At 34.4% G+C, this 18919-nt stretch overlaps 1 protein-coding gene across 1 annotated transcript in view; it reads left to right on the forward strand.

Annotated features, from left to right (window-relative positions):
* GNAI1 (G protein subunit alpha i1) overlaps window positions 1-18919 on the forward strand; it is an 80472-nt gene that overhangs the window by 56408 nt on the left and 5145 nt on the right. The window contains exons 4-6 of the mRNA XM_056118235.1: window positions 6110-6267; window positions 10532-10660; window positions 17668-17797. Of these exons, the coding sequence (XP_055974210.1) occupies window positions 6110-6267; window positions 10532-10660; window positions 17668-17797 (417 nt within the window). The remainder of the gene's footprint in view (window positions 1-6109; window positions 6268-10531; window positions 10661-17667; window positions 17798-18919) is intronic.

An 18919-nucleotide genomic window follows, 5' to 3' on the forward strand; every position in this document is an offset into this window, starting at 1 on the left:
AGGAAGATGCTCGGAGAGGGTGGGTGGCCTAGGGTCTGAGAGATTGCCTGGAACATGGGTGCAGGGAAAGTGGCGTCCCAGGTTGGATTCAACCTTTGCATTTTTAAAAATATTTCTGACTATATTTTTTCACTTTTTAAGATAATCTTGCCACTTTATTTTTATTTATTTATAATTTTTTGCAATCTGTTTAGATTGTTGTCTCTTATTAGAAAGGCAGTCTTCAATTTAGAATTTTTAAAAAATATTTTGCTTTTCTAGAGGGTCGAAAGATAATAGAGTGGTTAGGGCATTTACCTTGCACAGGGCTGGCCTGGATTCAATTCCCAGTGCCCCATCTGATCCCCCAAGCCTGCCTGAAGTGATCCTGAGAACAGAACCAGGAGTTAGCATGAGCCCAAGCTGGTGTAGCAAAAGAAAAATAACTTTCATTTTTCTACAATGTAATTTACCTGTAAATGTTATTTTCTCTTGGGTGGGAGTCTTAAGTGTATTCTATTTATTTGATCAATTCTTGATTTAAAACATTAAAAAAACCCTCTTCTTCTGTGACTTGAAAATCCTATCAGTAAGTAGATTGTTTCAAAACAACCATGTATTTCCTATTGACAATTTTCATTCTTTTCTCAGATTACTTTCACTTACTAAATTACTAACCCTCTCTAATTTCATTTCATTCTAAAACAGATGTATAATTCTGACTAGCATTGAGGAATAGTGACATCAGTGTGAATTGTAATGTTTCATGGTTATAACGAATGCGAAATAAATGCTATTGCTATTGTTGTTTGTAATTATTATATTGGTGTCATTATTTTGCTAATCATATTTCTTGTTCTTTGTAAGATTGATTTTATCAGTAGTATAAAAAGGTACAACTATCACTATACACTGTTTACCTAATTTTCAGTGTAGTTATACCTTGTTCTTCCACATAAATTTGAGATTAAACTTACTTCTCCTCATTCCTATTGAAACATACAGAAATCCTGTTGGTGTTTTGCTTGGAATTGCATTTTAATATGAGGGGTGACTGAAGAATGAAAAATTTTGAGGGATACTGAACAAACTACCAGTAGTTTGCTTCACATTTGGCATAGTTGCAAAGCAGATTATGTATTACTTAAACATGAGGAAGCAGATTATTCTTATAGATGCCATAGAACAATCAAATTCTGTGCCTAATATCTGCAAATTCTCAGAATGAGTATAGTCAATTTGTGAGTGATGCTTTATTTATAGATTATTTTAAGTAATATGAAGTTAGAAAAACCTTATATAGAGACCTATTAGTATGTCTTTGATACTGCATCATTTCAAATAATACTGCTAGAAGTATGGTTCATGCCCCATACTTAGTTTGTTTCACGTGTAATTCATAAAGTTTTCCAGATTGCTAGGCATTTTTTTAAAAAAGATTATATCAGTTTACCTTGCTACTAACAGTTGTTTATGAGACTGCCCTTTGTTAGGATCTCTGTGAGTCCAAAATAAATTGTCTCACGTTAAGAAAAAAAAGATTAATTAGTAAATCTTCAATTTGATTTTCAATTTTACTATAAGTGTTTAATTTGCATATTGTCATTTTCTGTGTTTTGCTTTTTCTGTTACAGGCCTTATTTTATCCTTCCTTACTTTTTAGAGACTTGGTGTTTTCATTATATATTTGACTTTTGGAATTTACACATTATTTACCATTTCCACTAATACAAATGTTCCTCAAATTCTGCTTATTGTATTTTTATAGTACAATCTACTTTTTACATTATTTTTGCTTCTAAAAATATTAGACTATTTATGTTGCAATTTGATATTAACTATTTTTTTCTGGGGGCTGCAGGGGGGTGGAGAGGCCATGCCCAGCAGTACTCAAGGCTTACTCCTGGCTTTGTACTCAGGAATCACTCCTGAAAGTATTCAGGACATCATAGGTGGTGTTGGGGATAGAACTAGGGTCATCCACATGCAAAGGAGGTGCCTTAACCCATGTATTCCCTCTCTAGTTCCTTAACACTCGTTTGACAAGATCAGGTGTGTTTAGGATGGCATGACCGTAGATGTTTAACACTCATTTGAAATGTACTGTGCACCTATAATATTTTCCCCTCCATTACTGATGATCAGAAATGAGCATAAAAGTTCTATTTGTAAAACAGATGTACCCAAAATATTCTTGACATAGTGAAACTCATGTTTGTTGCCATTTAATTTCTTTCTGGGAGCTTTTGAGCCATACCTAGTTGTACTAGGTGGTTTATCTCTGCTCTCCACCTGGGGGTTATTTATAGAGGTGCTGGGAGAGCCAGGTGATGCTAGGGATTGAACGTGAACAGCCATATGCAAGTCAGTGCACTGAAGCTGTATTCTCTCTCCAGCCCTTTGCTTCAGTTTTGTTAAAATTTTTTGCTGTCTTCGTGCTAGCTAAATAAAACATGGATTATTTCCTTCTTAAGGTTTTGTCCTTTTATGTAGTGTTTCGGGGTAAAAGTTACATTGCTTCTTATTCTCCTGCCTGACTCATTTTTAGTTTGATTATGTTGTATGTTTAGACAATAAATAAATGCTTGTATCTCAAAAGTAGTTATTTAATGTCTGAGATAGGCACCATGAGTTGTAGAGATGACTCCATTGAAGTTCTTAGAATTTCCTTAAAGATATTCTAGCCTTAGTGAAAACAGTACAGCTGTGTTAGGTTTGTAGGAGTAAATGTATACTCTGGGTGTGTTGTAGACTAAATACATATAAATACTTAAGCAGTTCCCATTTTTCGTGCCGAATAAGAATTTCCATATTTATAGTACCCATGACATCAGTCGATTATTACTGTGTTCCAGAACTCAAGAGATCACTGGTTTCATGCTCTTTTTTGTATTATTCTATCCTTGTAATTAGGAACTACTATTTAGAAGTACTTTCTAATGTCATTTATTTAAATCTTAATTTCTCTCATTATATTTGTCTAATTATTTTCTAGTAATCATGCAATCTATTCTTCTTTCTGGGTAGTTGTCTCTTAAGTTCTCTTCCTCATCCTGGGCAGTGTCTTCTAAATTCTCATAAATACCTCTTTAAAAAAAAATCATTTAAGGACAATTTCCAGGTATTCTGGGTGGGAAAATAAGACCTTGTATGTCTCAGCACATTAGCATTTCATATCTCCTCCCAGAGTTTTCATAGCACATGGTTGAATGAACTGGAACTTAGCATTCTCTAAATCATCTCATTATCATTTAGTACTTAGTAATTTGCAAATTTATTAATTTTCCTATGTCCAAATTTTTTTTTCTTCTCACAAATAATAGCCTAACAATTGACATTTATTTTTTTTTCTGTCTCCACAAGAGTTAATGGCAAGAGGCTTTACTCAACTATATCCCTTCTGACTAAATTTCCAGCATTTTCTTCTGTAATGAGTCCTATATCTCTTTTACCCTATGTCACACTTACAGTGTACTTATGTTTAGCGTTCTTTTTTAAAGAAAACTTTTGAATCATATCCAGTATTGCTTAGGGATTACTCCTGGCTCTGGCTCTGCATTCAGGGATCCTGCCAGGGACCATGTGGTACTGGGGATTTAATTTAGATTGGCCACATGCAAGGCAAGCAAGCTCCCTACTCACCATACTGTGTTTCAAGCCCTGATGTTTATGTTTCTAAGTGCACACCCCATTCCATGGCAAGATAGGACAGACTGTTGTCATGAAGTTTTAAATTTTATCCTGTCAGTGGCAGTGAGTGGCTGCATGCAAATTATTGACTGATATTTGTATTTGTGACTAACTAAAAGAAATTTCAAATAAACTAATTTACGTCTTTGTGCCTCAGGTTTGTTTTATACAAAACAAAACTAGGTAGATCACTTTCCTAAATACCTTTCTGCTCAGATTTGTTTCCTTAAAACTTTATAGAGATATCTGTTCTGTGGATAACATTTATTCCAATTAAGTTTTCAAGAAGAGACTAATTTACATTTTGTGAAGAACAGTCATTTTTAAATGTCACACAGAGACGGAAATTCATAGATCCTGATTACAAAACGTTTTGTGTCCTTTTTTTCCCATGCTTCTAGAAGGTTTGAAGAAAATGTGATCTTATGTCCCATAAAAGGGACTTAATTCTCTATTGAAATTGTATGATGATATAGTAAAAGTTCGTTTTAAAACCCACAAAATGGAAAGTGCTTTTGTACAAGCACTTTTTTTAGTGCTCAATAAAAATGAACAAATTTAGACTTTTGTCTTTGATAGTTATTTGGAAAACCGAGTAATTGCTTACCGGAAAAATGAGAATTAAATTGAATGAATTACAATGTCTTGAAACCATGTTATGTTAGGTGTTAATAAGAATATTTACACATGTTATTTGCATGCTTTTCTCTTGTGATTTACTCGAAAGAAAAACATGCTAGGTAATATGTTCCCATGCTGAGAGACTTAATCATTTTCCATGATGAGTTCCATCTGGAAAAAAAATAATGTTTCACAAATTGGCAACCAGTGAGCTTATGTTGTTAGCTAATATTCTTTGCTAGCCTTGTCACCAAATGCTTCTCTTCTGAACTCCTTATTATAATGTGTCCTATTACTTTGTGTATAACTAATACTTTGGAAAAGAGTCCTTTGAATAAAAGTTGACTTATTTACCAGTTCACATAAAATTGCAAATCTCAGGTCAAAGAGAATCTTTGTATAGATAATAGCTTTATGTCTCCCCTGATTCTGACTCAACTGTAGTTTGAATTGAAGAGTTATTTTATTTTATTTTGGAGGGGAGGGGGTATTGGATCACATCCAGCTGTACTCAGGCCTTGCACTTGACTCAGTGCTCAGGAACTATTCTTTGTGTTTTTCAGGGGACCATAAGTTATGTCAGGGATAGAACTGGGGTCAGCCATGTGCATAGCAAGTATCATCTTACCCTCTGTATTATCTCTCTGGCCCAAATTTTCTTTTATTTAGCATCATAGCAGCTATGACATGTGGCTGTTAAGTATTTGAAAGGTCTAGACTGAATTGCGATGGGCTATATGAATAAGAAACCAAAATTTGAAGGGCATGTGTAAAAAATGAATGTGGAATCTTACTAACAATTTTAAATTAATTGCATGGAAATATGATATTCCCTATATAGTTAAATAAAATATAAAAATCGTATTTTTCTTGAACTTTTAAAAAAGGTCCTCTTATGTCAGTAGATTTATGTCACTAGATTATATTATATTTCTTTTGGACAAAACTGACCCCATGTGGTTGATTACCTATAAATCAGTATAGCTTTAAATATTTAAGCTTACGCAATTACTATAAGCAAAACTTAAACTCACATATTGTTTTCCTTTGTTTAAAAATGTTTTGGTGGTATCTTATCTAGGCATCATGAGTGTTTCTACTCCAAAGTTTTGTTGCTGCTTTTATTTTCTGTGCCTGAGTTAGCGAACACCTACCCTAATCTCTTAGCCCATTGATTTTATATATATATATATATATATATATATATATAAACTTTAAGATATATATATAAACTTTAAGATATATATATATATATATATAAACTTTAAGATCTCTTTAAAAATCTCAGACTATTCTCTGGAACAATACTTTCTTATTCCACATTGATTTCTCTCTTCCCTATACTTTTTTTGCTTTTCTACATTATATCAGAAAATGGGCAATTTGATTAGACCCTATTTGAAAATAATTTTCAAATTATGTATATAAGATTCTTAAATTAGAAATATTATGAGGTGAGAAGAACAAGATGTACATTCTGTTTTTTCTCAAAAGTGATCACCTTTGGTGGACAGCAGACTTTCTGTGGGTAATGGGTTGATATACCTCCTTTCTCAGCTGTACGTGTGGTCATCTTTAGCCTTCCTTGTGTTGTGTTAGACATTACTAGTAGCACAGAACATGAACTCATGCTTTAAGATTATATTCTTTTGGCTAAGACCTTAGAAGTTTCCTTTTAAATCTGTGCATTAGAGAAGTAGAATTTATGACACCAATAAAAAAGGAAATACACTATTATGCTTTTTTACAATTTCCCTTTGTACTTCAGTCTGTAATGTCTTTCTTTTTACTTCTTTGTTAATGGTGTTTGAATGTTCAGGATGATGCCCGCCAACTCTTTGTGCTTGCTGGAGCTGCTGAGGAAGGTTTTATGACTGCAGAACTAGCTGGAGTTATAAAGAGATTGTGGAAAGACAGTGGTGTACAAGCCTGTTTCAACAGATCCCGAGAGTACCAGCTTAATGATTCTGCAGCATAGTAAGTAATCAGAACTTCAGAACTAAACTATCAAGAATAATTACTTGCAAGTCAAATATACCTCCAAGTCAATTTTTGCTGCAGAGTTGGCTGACACATTCTTATACAACTCTGGATGTTTAGGATGACAATATTTGAAAACTTGGTCTGTTTTTGGTCAGTGTTTGTAGACAGTAATGCTGTTGTTTTGTGTTCACAACTGTCTCAAAGGACTGCGCTTATGTAACTGTAATTGAAATACACAGAATATGTCTGTTTCTAGTATATTTCCAAGAAAATAATGAAAATAGTTGTAAATTCTCAGAATTCTCTCTGAATTTAGACTTACCTTTCATTGGCCTGGCACTAGCCAAAGGGGACTTTATGATGGAGAGGACAACTGATTGGAATCTTTTCATTATACTGGTGGTGAAAAGAGTTAACTTGTCCAGTGATACACACTCCTGTAAAGGGCTGCTTGGTGAGACCAAGCTCTTTCTTGCTTGAGGAAATATTTATGTACTAGAGAATTGTTAATTGTGTGTGTGTTAGATATTTTTCATATATGTGAATACAGGTTTTTTTTGGAAAGAAAATTTTTCCCTGCTATTACAGGTGGTGGTCTCATATAGTGTGTAAAGCAAATTGTAATACAATCTAATGATGAAACATTCTGATTTATGCTTTATCCGTTATAAAAAGTCAAGTATTTGTTTTCAGAGCTTGGCACACATTCTCAAGAATATCAGATATAAGTAATACTATCTAGACCAAGATGTGCTTAAGACAGAAGTGAGAATTAACTAGAATATGACTGATATTAAATCTTCTTGGTAAAAAATGTGCACATTACCATAAAGAAAAGTTAACTAATGTTTGTTAGTTTTGTTCTCATGCTTAATAAAATAAATTATTTAGTGTGAGGACAGGTCATGTTAGAGTACACTCCATAGGAGTTTTATAATGCTCTACTTATAAATATATAAGTATTTATATATTACTTTTTTTTATATTTTTGTTTAACATCCTAAACATGTTGCTCATCTGGTGTCATGACCTGTGCTACAAAATTAGTCTTTGAATTATTGAATAGATCATTTTATCCCTACTTTACTTTATATATTCATGAAAGAATGCTTTCTTTTATTTTACTCACAAATTCAGATTTATTATTAAGTAATTTGATTCAATGTTTCATTGAGGCTGTTGGTTTATTTTTTCCTCTCTCTGCCACTATAAATACTATAAATGCAGAAAGCTTTGTTTGATTCAACTTGTAGTTCCATTGCCTAAGATAGTAATCATTTAATGTGCCCTGAGTAAATAATTAATGTATTAATAAACCGAATTTTTAAAGGATAAAGTTTAGAAAGGTTACTTAGAGCAAGAACATATCTTAGACAAAATGTTTACTTTGGCACCATCAGAAAAACCTAAATGGAAATCACTGCTAGGGTGAGAAGCCTGTTCTTTGCTGAGCCCAACTAAGGGATGTATCCCTGTCTTTACAGGGTGCTTCTCAAGGACAGTAGATTGCATTTCTTTCTGTATTTGGGGGAACTTCATGAATCCCTTGAATCTGTTGCTTAAGTGCCCTTCTCCTGTTCCCAGTGCTCAGATATTCATTGAAAAAACTGTCACCTTAGCTCCCTATTATTTTGCATTAGTAATTCAGAAATCTTTTTCTCCATAGTGATTAGAGACTTGTCTTGATTTCTGACTTATTGGCTGGAGATGGTGAATACTATCAAATTGTCTATTAAGACATTGTCACTATAAACTTGGAGTTGGTGATATTTTTACAGTTGAACTTTTTCCACAGTACCTAACTTTTTTTGTCTTGTTGAACTGTAAATGTGTATTTTTTCCGCACTATGAGATGACCTCTAGGTGGGAGAGCACATGCTTAGAAAGATGGGACCTTTAGATTGATCCTAGCACTGCATACTCCAGCCCCTGCAAGACTGGCTGTGGCCCTAGTGACTTCAGGACACCAGAGCACCAGCTCTGAGTGTCTCCAGGATTAGCTCCCGCCCCTTCTCCACATCTTCTGGATGTGACCCCTATTTAAACATTTATAAATAAGAGCAAGAAAAAATACATGAATGTGCATTTGTAGTGATTATTATAACTATAGAAGCTCTAAGTAAATAAATGTGTCCTCATAAGCACATTTTAAATAATAGATTACCTTTTAAAACACAATAAAATCTTTCCACAGTCTGTTTTATTTATATGATCACATTTTCTTAAGAAAACAGATCAAATTGTGGGTATTGTCATTAGTGTGGCATGTTATTGTCTCTCCAAGTGGTCTAGGATCAATACTAGTCATATCTTAATGGTATAATAAATATTTTTGACTGTTAGCTCAATATTTAGGTAACTTTCCAACCACATGGCCAACATAAAATATTCATGAGGTCCTTTTGTTTGCATCTCCCTCTCCTAAATAACTGAAAAACAGGATTTTTTTGTTTGATTGGTTTTGGTTTGGGGGCCACACCGAGCAGTTCCTCAGGGTTTACTCCTGACTCTGTACTAAGCAGTTCCCGCTGGCAGTCTCAGGGACCATATGGGATCCCAGAGATTGGAACCCCTCTGGGTTTCATTTGCATTGCCTGCAATGCAAGTGCCCTACCTACTGTACTATGTCTCTAACCCCTGAAAAACTGTTTTAGAGGAAAGACCCATGTGGATTACAGTAATTGGTGAGTAACACTAGACTGGGTTTTATTTTCTAAGTTTTCTTTCTTGGTTCCCCTCAAGTATTATGAAACGTGGAATGATGCCCTTCACATTAGGCTGACTTTGTGGAGGTCAATGACTACCCCTCCTTTTTATGATGCAGTGATGGTGATTGAACCAGGGCTCACACATGCAAGGCAAATGCTCTACTGCTGAGCTACATACATCCTTGGTCTCCTGATGCCTATTTTAAAGTTGCACATAGTCAATGAGAGTAGCCATTTGAGGGTCTGAGAAACAAAATAGAATTATTTCTGTTTCCATGCTACTTTACTTGCTGCTCCTCTTGAGGAAGTGACATTTCAGTTTTCTTCCATTGTAGCATTTATATTTCTAGTTATAACCAGACTATTCAGGAATTCTTATTTATGCATTCCACAAGTAGGTTCTCCATGATGTCATTTACTACCATGTAATACTGACACAAAATAATGTGTGATATCAGAAACTGCATATTCAAACCACTGACTTTATATATCAACATGGCACCATATGCAGTTGAATGAGTAAATGAAACCAGCGAGAAATAAAATACATTGAATAGGGATTTGAGAGAGCCAGTTAAATATAAAAGCAAGGGACTATTTCTATTCCATTGTCCATGTCTTAAAATAATAGATAAGTATTGATTGAAAAATAACATCAAATTTAACCATTGACCAGAGGGGATTTTTTTCTTATTGCTCATAAACTACCGAGAGTATCTCACCCGCACGGCAGAGCCTGGCAAGCTACCCGTGATGTATTCAATATGCCAAACACAGTAACAACAAGTCTCACAATGGAGACCTTACTGGGCCTGCTCGAGAAAATCGATGAACAACGGGAGGACAGTGCAGTGCTCATAAACTAAGATTTCTAAACACTCACAAAAAGTGTAGCACTACACTGCACTGTCCTCCCGTTGTTCGTCAATTTGCTCGAGTGGGCACCAGTAACATCTCACAACAAATTGTAAGACTTGTTGTTACTATTTTTGGCATATCAAATACGTCACAGGTAGCTTGCCAGGTTTGGCCTGCGTGCCGGGCTCTCCAAGAGGGACAGAGGAATCGAACTCGGGTTGGCTGTTTCGGCTATGTGCAAGGCAAAGGCCCTACCCGCTGTGCTATCGCTCCAGCCCACAAAAAGTGTAATATCTGAAATATAACCACAGGGCAACATCAGAAAAAAAGATTAGTAAAGAAATTTAAAAAGCAAATCCTGTTATGTATTTAGTTTGATTGACTTTCAGTAATTATTACCTGTTTTCTTGCCTAAGAAATTGAATCACTTATTACTGTTCCTAATAACAAATACATACATTTTAAAAAGCTAAAAGAACTTTGTGGCTGGAGAAGTATAAACATGTTCATTTTATTTCAAATTAACATGTAAGTAATTTGAATACATTGGTTATATTATATTTCACACAGATTTTTTTTTAAATTCCTGGTAAGTGTATGCTGTTGCATGAATCAGAATGTTTAGTCTTTGCTTTAAATTATCTGTGTTGGCTTATTAACTATAAGCATATTGCTTTGGTAATTTTTTTCAGCTATTTGAATGACCTGGACAGAATAGCACAATCAAATTATATCCCAACTCAACAAGATGTTCTCAGAACTAGAGTAAAAACTACAGGAATTGTTGAAACTCATTTTACTTTCAAAGATCTTCATTTTAAGTGAGTATTTTCAAAATAAGATTTATAAATTTAAATATTAATGTGTTTACTGGGATAAATGTTATGCTAATAAAGTTAAAAATTGGGAGTTGGAAATTATAATTTTTTTCTTAGATCATTGTGCAAAAGAATTTGGGGGTAAAGGAGGAAATTCTTTGGAAAATTATTTACATTTTTATAAAAGAATTTACCCAGGGCTGGAGAAACAGTACAGGGATGAAATGCTTGCAATGCATATGGTCAGCCCACATGCAATTCAATCTCAGCAACACAACACATATTAGATACCCCAAGGACCACCAGGAGTGGGCATTCAGCACAATCCTGGAATAACCGCTATAACAAGTGGGTAACCTTATCCCCACCAAAAAAAAAAAAAAAAATCCAGGGAATCTCTTTTCCTATATTTTTTCACTGTGATTTTCCTAAAAGCTTTTTTGACTTTACATTTTAAGAGTAAATGCTATTATATGATTTATTTTAGGGAAGTTTTGTCATCTATCTTTAAGTGAAAAAAAGTTATACGAATAGATTATATACTAACTTACAAAAATGTTAAAAGTGAAGGATTAGTTTTAAAATCAACAATCTACTGAATATTCATTTATATATAATATATGCTTATAGCATTTTGAAATAGCAGGGTTCTTGGAGTTGTGTTCTCTTGTTTTATTTTACAGTCAGCTAAGCTCAAGAAAGTTCATTGCATTGCATTCATATTTACATAACGACAAAAAAAGTGCATATTTATTTACCAACCTACATTTCTGTTATTTCAGTAATTACTAGATTCATGATAATGAGGAAAAACCTCTACTTACATACAACCAAATGCAACTTTTTCATTGATTGATTTTGGTTTTATCTATAAAACTTGCCCTGTGAGTTACTTTAATCTGTTTTCCCCTTCTTGGTTTACTCCTTCCATTATTAAACAAATTGTCATTTACCATATTTATTATTACAGTGGGTAGGACATTTGCCTTGCACGGCTGAACCGGGCTTGATTCCTCCGCCCCTTTCAGAGAGCCCGGCAAGCTACCCGTGACATATTCGATATGCCAAAAATAGTAACAAGTTTCACAGTTTGTTGTGAGACGTTACTGGTGTCTGCTCGAGCAAATCGATGAACAACAGGAGGACATGCTACAATGCTACATTATTATTATTATTATTATTCAACATTTATTCAAACTAAAATATTAACAATAAAATCATGAACAGAATTGTGTATCCTAAAGAAAAGCATATATACATGAGTGAGGTAATTTGCCATCACAGATTTTTTTCAACTATATTCACAGAAATCCTAGACCTCTGTAGTTCTACTTGATATTAAAAGTCACTATTATCAAGTTTAATTTACCACTTTCATATTATTTATTTTGCTATGTTGAAGCTGAATAAAAGAACAGAATTTCTTTATTCTTTTAAAAGTTTTATTGAAAGAAATTTAGAGATATATGAGAGAAAAAGGTGTTCAAGAGAGAGCACAGGCTTCTCTAGAATGGAAAAAAAACAATTGCATAGTTCTTTTTTCTAAAAATCAATTTAAATTCATTTACAGTGCAGCATTTTCTAACTCACTTATGTGCTCAGTTCAAGGGACTCAACTAAAAGTCTCTGAACAAAAACCCTGTGAGGCCTTTCTGAATGGTGATGTCTAATTTAGTTCAGTATAATAGTCCAGTGTTTCTAAGCATATCCTTTTATCACAAATTTGACTAAGCATAAAATTGTTTTTTTTTTAACCTAGTACAATTTAGATTTTTTTAATTTGGCTTTTTAAAAAAATTGCCTTGTTTTATAGCCATGTTTTATAGCAAACTTAAATTATGTTCAAAATGTGACCACTAGCTAAGTAGTTAGAGGAGAAAATATGGAGTAATAGGATTAGCAGGTAACTATTCTAAACCTAGGTCAGACTTGGTTACTGTTCTGAAATGGTGGAAAATCACAGTGATAAATGGTAAATTGGTCTTTCGGTACTTAAAGCAATCTGTACTGTAATTCAGTTTCAAACCATTCTCACTTTCAGCCAGTCCTGGGATTCAGTTGTCTTTCACCATGATCCCTGAGGGAAGTTCATTTATTTTGTTCTATTTAGTCTCCTTTAATGAGGTTAAATTGTTTATTTTAATGAGGTAGAACTTCAGAGAATGCAGTTTGTTACTATTTTCGCTTGTTCTTTTAAAGATAAACATAGGTTCATGAACCTCATATAAACTTTGTCTTACTTTGGATCAGAAATCTTTTAAGTAACTGTCATTGCTAGCTAGTACATGGTTTAAACTTTGTGTTTTAATTGATAAATGAGCCTTAGAAGAATGAGGACAATAGTAAAGCATTGTTATTTTAAAAAATTTGGTATTTTTAAAAATTATTGTATGTTTTATGTTATGATTTGCTGTCTAATATTAACTATGAAATAAAATTACAGTTTCACTTTTTTGTAACTAAAATTATTATAAAATGAGACAAGAAGTCCTTACAGTTTTTAAATATATCTTATCACTGCCATGAAGAGGCATTTGTGGGCAGTGTTTATAGAGGTTATTTTGCTATATTTTGCCAAGCATAAAATGTAAGCATTCCTTTTCTGAGTTTAATCATGACAATTTTCCTTTACTCTGACAACAGAATTTCACACTGGGTTTTGAATTACTACATCTTAATTATGAGGCTGAAAACAGTCAGTCCTTTGTTAACTAGGAATCAGAATCCCATGTTGATGGATTCCAGCAGTAGATCAAACTTTTTACTATGTGGCTAGGTCTACAAAGGTTATATCTTTTCTGAGCATGTATAGGTTTTTACCATTTTTCCAAACAATAAAGTATGACAACCATGTGTATAATAATTACATTGTATTTGATATTACTGACAAATTATGCAAGCCAGTTGAGATGACTATAAGTGTACGAAAAGATGAATGATGGCAGTTATTTCCCATTTCAGAAGAGACTTATCCATTAGCAGATTTTGGTGTCTATGGAAGTCTTGGAACCAGTTTTTGAATAACAATGAACATCTTGTATGGTCAGCTGGCTTTATACCAGCGATTCTTGGTCACAGTTAATTATTTAATAAGTCAGCACATGTTATATTCTCCAATATCCCCATTTTCATTCTCTTTCCCCTAAAATAAGGAAAATAAGAAGACTCAGATTTTCTCATTTTTGATACTTGTCAAAAGTCTCACCTATAAAGTCTCACCTATATAAAATTTTTATCTATAAAAAATAGATAATTTTTAACTTGATGATTATATATGAAATAATGCTTTATATTTTGTAATCTGGCTTTTATGGAAAATGAAAGCATACTAGCTCTAAGTGCTAATCTCTACGGCAGCAGTCTGATCATTTATTATAGCAGTTCTTAGTAAGTTTTGTTTCTTGACTCAGGAATTTTCAGTGATTTTCAGGTTATGTTCCAGGATCAGCTTGAACAGTATCATCCACTAGTGATTTTGATGCAAATTAAATTTTAAGAGAACTGACTTACATAAAAAGGTCTTGGTTTATGAACAATATACGAATTCCCCTCACTTCTTTCTAAGTTGAATAAATAGACTACTTCCGTAGTTAGATTTCTTAATTATCAAGATAAAACTCTTTTAGATTTAATATTCCTATAAATAACTAACTGGTAGATTTTTCTCTTAAATAGTAAAAGTTTGCTTAATACCAGAACTCTGTATTGAAAGCTAGTTTAAAGTGCTTTTTAGTGACGTTCATGCCCAATTCAATCAGCTAATCAGTGGCTGAGTAAATAGCAGTCACTGTCCTCCCTTGTTCATCGATTTGCTCAAGCGGGCCCAGTAACGTCTCCATTGGAGACTTTGTTGTTACTGTGTTTGGCATATCGAATACATCACGGGTAGCTTGCCAGGCTCTGCCGTGCGGGCGAGATACTCTCGGTAGCTTGCCGGGCTCTCCGAGAGGGGCGGAGGAATCGAACTCGGGTCGGCCATGTTGGCTGCGTGCAAGGCAAACGCCCTACCGCTGTGCTATAAATAGCAGTACTCCTACAAAAAAAAAGTGCTTTTTAAATAGTAAAAGTTTGCCTAATACCAAACTCTCTGTACAGAAAGCTAGTTTAAAGTGTTTTGTAAAATATCTGTGGACACATTTTATTTGTTTAGCAATTATTTGTGAAATATACATGCATGCAAGCACCCCTAGTGAAAAATATAAAGGGATGAAAAGAGATATTCTTTGTTATTATATTGTTTGGGAGGTGAATTTAATATATTAAATAATCAGATTTTAAACTGTCATAGTTAAAAAAAGAAAAAAGAAGGTAGGGAGGCTATATTATGTTTAAAACACATTTCTTCTTATAATAATTCTTGTAGTTGCTGACAATGCTAGGTATTATTTGGGTTATATCTACATTACTACATCACTATAGTCTTTGACCTGCATCACTGAACCTCCTTGTCTGTGTGTGTCAGGTACCTTTCAGCTTAACCTTTGCTCTTCTGCCTCCTTTCACTTGCTTAGAAACAAGGAGAGTAAAGCTCTATATCTTCTTCTTCACTTCAGTTAACATTCAGGCTCATTGCTTACTGTTCTACATTGCATTCTTCACAAAAACACAGTTTAGCCAGCTTTTTGCTTCTTTGAAACAATGTTTGCCCTTCCTCTGATGTTCAGTTGTTCCCTCTTTCCCATCCCCAAGATGCCACCACAAATACCTTTAACATTTACATCTCCCAAGATTTATTTTTCATGCATGCCATATGCATTTACTAAGATGAAAGTAAAAAGGAAAGTGAATAATATGGTAGAAAAGATTTGAAATTTCACTTTTAGTATCCTTCCTAACTAAATTATTTTTCAGTGCATTCCAGTTTGTTTTTTTTTTTCTGTCAAGAATCAAAAATTTTATCTAAACTCTGTTACCCAATTCTAAAGCAATTCCACATTTTTTTTCAGGTATTTTTAGTATTAGCATCAGCCCTCTGTGTACTAAACAGATTTCTCCGGAGAAAATTTCAAGAAATTGGTTTATATGACTGCAGGGCTGGTATATCCAGGATTTGCAGAAACTTACGTTGCTATTTGAGACAGACTTCTTTTTTCTCTGAAAACCTAGATTTTTGTTCTCAAGGCCTTACAATTGACTGAATGAGGTCTCACCATATTATCTAGAATGATCTCCTTTAGGGGCTGGAGAGATGGCACAGTGGGTAAGGCCCTTTTCTTACACATAGCTGATCCTGGTTCAATCCTGGGCATCCCATATGGGACTCCCAAGTTCTGCCAGGAGTGCAGAACCAAGAGTAAGTCCTGAGCACTGCTGGGTGCGGCAAAAAAACAAAATCACCTTTATAAAAATATCAACCATCTATAAAATACCTTTATGCAGCATTTGGTTAGTGTTTGACTCTATAACTCAGTATGATAGCCTACCCAGATAGATACATTACATATACCATTGTCAGAGCAAGCATAGGTATGAAATTGGTGAGTTTTATTATGATTTTTGGTTCAGAGATATGTGTATTTGATTAGAGATATTAACATAGGTTATATTTTTGGAAAATATATTTTTAAATTGTTTTCATCAGTAGTTTAATAAAGACTTGGCATTTTATTTTGTTTCCATTAGATCTTCCTAAGTATCTTGTTCATTTCGTGTCTCATCCATTTTATGATAGAATCGGTTTGTTATACAACATGCTTTAACTTCATAAACAATTTACTAATAAAACCAATAAATGATCACTTGATGATTATAGACCCAAAGCAAGTTCTATATTCATATTTGTTCCACAGGAAAATACTACTCTGCAGGAAGATCTCTTTTTGCCTCATAAGTAAATAGAGACTATTTTAATTAGTGTACCATGTAGATAAATGGAGCCTTTAAAAATGTACCACTTCGCATAGTGTTTTCATTATATAAGTGGCTGTTTCCAGGTTGCATAACATAATCTATGTGAATTTCAGCTTTTTTTTTATTAATGTAATAAGCTCTGTAGGAAGAAGAAAAATCTTTTCTGCTTATACTATTGGTTTCGCTATCCTATATATTCCGAGACACTGTCCTACACAATGGTCAACTGGCTATTGTATGAAAATTGGGCCTCTTCATTCTAGATTTTAAAGCTTCTTCATTCCAAGTTTAAAATTTTATTTTATTCTAAAATTTTTTCATTCTTAAGTTGTTTTAAATTCTTTTCATTCTCGATTTTAAATTTGAGAGTGGGGTCATCAGTCTAGTGTCTATTGCTTCACTCTTTGATTTAGGCACCTATGTACTCTATGAACCCCATCTGAATTTGACATGCTTGCTCAGTCTTTTTTTTTTTTTTTAACCTGGAATGCTTTCTTCATGTCAGAGTCCTACTTTTATTGCATCACAGAAAAAGAAAAAGCCTCTGGCTTGGAATCAGGAAGCCTTGTGTGCTGCCATTAGTGCTCATGCCTCACAGAGTTATGATGGGCTCAGCCTTGATTGTTCCCTGAGACTCTTCTGGCTATACACATTCATTTGTATATGTTTTAATATTCTGTACAAAGTGTTTTGTTAATGAGTGTGTTTATTTTGGTTTTTGATTTTGTTTTGAGATAGTCTTCCTTCAGTAGAAAGAAAAACCAGGGGCTGGAGCAGTGAGTAGGGTGTTTCCCTTGTACGCAGCTGACACAGATTCGAGTCCCAGCATCCTGTATGGCCCCCGAGCACCTCCAGGAGTAATTCCTGAGTGCAAAGCCAGGAGTAACCCCTGTGCATTGCTCAGTGTGTAGCAAAAAGCAGAGAGAGAGAGAGAGAGAGAGAGAGAGAGAGAGAGAGAGAGAGAGAGAGAGAAGAGAAAAACCAGCACTTTCTGCAAACCCATTTTGATGGTATTTTTCTCCCATAAAATCCTTTCTCCTTCCTTTATAAACCCCACCACCCCTTTGCTATTTGAAGAATTTTTGTTGTTGTTGCTCTATAAAAACTTGAGCTTTCATACACTTAATGTGATGTCAGTCTCATTGTTTTCTCTCTTACAGAATGTTTGATGTGGGAGGTCAGCGATCTGAGCGGAAGAAATGGATTCATTGCTTCGAAGGAGTGACTGCCATCATCTTCTGTGTGGCGCTGAGTGACTATGATCTTGTTCTAGCCGAAGATGAAGAAATGGCAAGTAGCTCCACTTTTTAGAATGCTTGATCATGAAATCGAAAGAGCCAGAGTTGCTGCCAAGAGTATTTCTCAGAAAAAAAAAATTTTGTGCAAAATTCTGAGAAAAATTCTTGAGAAATTCTTGCTAATGCCTGTATTATTTGAAAGTTCAGGCTCCTCTAACTTTTCTGTTTGCATACTAAAAGGGTGTATGAAAGCAGCACAGATGGCTCCTGAGAAAAAAGGAAAAGACTGAGAATCTAGTGCTTAACTTCCAGTTTCCTAGCTACATAAGGGATTTCAAGTTAGTTCCGTAACAACTCATTTTATCAAACTAGTTTCATTTGCCAATTAGTAACATTGAATCCTTGGTATGTTTTGTTGCCTTTTACACGTGGGTTGCAGTTCACCACTGCTCTGAAGAAATTTAGGATTATCATTATAAATTAACTATAGTACCAATTGGAAAAAGAAAAAAGTAAACAATTGAAATGCAAGTTTTCAGACACTCTTCACATCCTCTGTAGTGGCTGTGGAGATAGCTCAAAGAGCTGGAACGTGGATCTGGCATGAGAAAAACCCCAAGTTCAATCCCTCGCACCGCATGGTTGCCAGAACATCACTGGGTGTAGCCGTGGAGGCTCACTGCAGAGCTGGGCCTGAGCAGCACCACATTACCAGGCCAGCTCTGAACCATCTGGCTTGTGCCGCTGATCAACCCAGCCAAGTTATATCTGGAACAGCACAGGCTTCCTGAGCAGTGCTAGAGAAACCCTCCAACGAAAACAGAGGGAAAAGAAAAGTCAGGTATACGCAGTTAGAGTACATCAGATACATGTGCCATCGTATGTTCATTTAAACACCATCTAATAACAGTGTCTGTTTTAAAACCACCAGTTCTGGAAGAATAGGCAAGTATATAGAGCTTATGGATTTTGTTTAATTTATAATTTCAGTCTGTTAAGGGCAACCTCAGTTAAATCTTGGTTTACAGTGAGGTCTCTGAAATCTTTGCATTTGGCACCACGAGTCGGTCCGCAGCACCCTGGCATGTGACCACCACTCAGCCAGCCTTGGCTGAATGCAGAAAGTGATGATCTCACCTAAAATTAGAGCATGCTTTTTTAAAAAATGGGTTTA

This window comes from Sorex fumeus, unplaced genomic scaffold (genome assembly GCF_029834395.1).
Source record: "Sorex fumeus unplaced genomic scaffold, SorFum_2.1 ptg000037l, whole genome shotgun sequence".
NCBI classification, from domain to species: Eukaryota; Metazoa; Chordata; class Mammalia; order Eulipotyphla; family Soricidae; genus Sorex; species Sorex fumeus.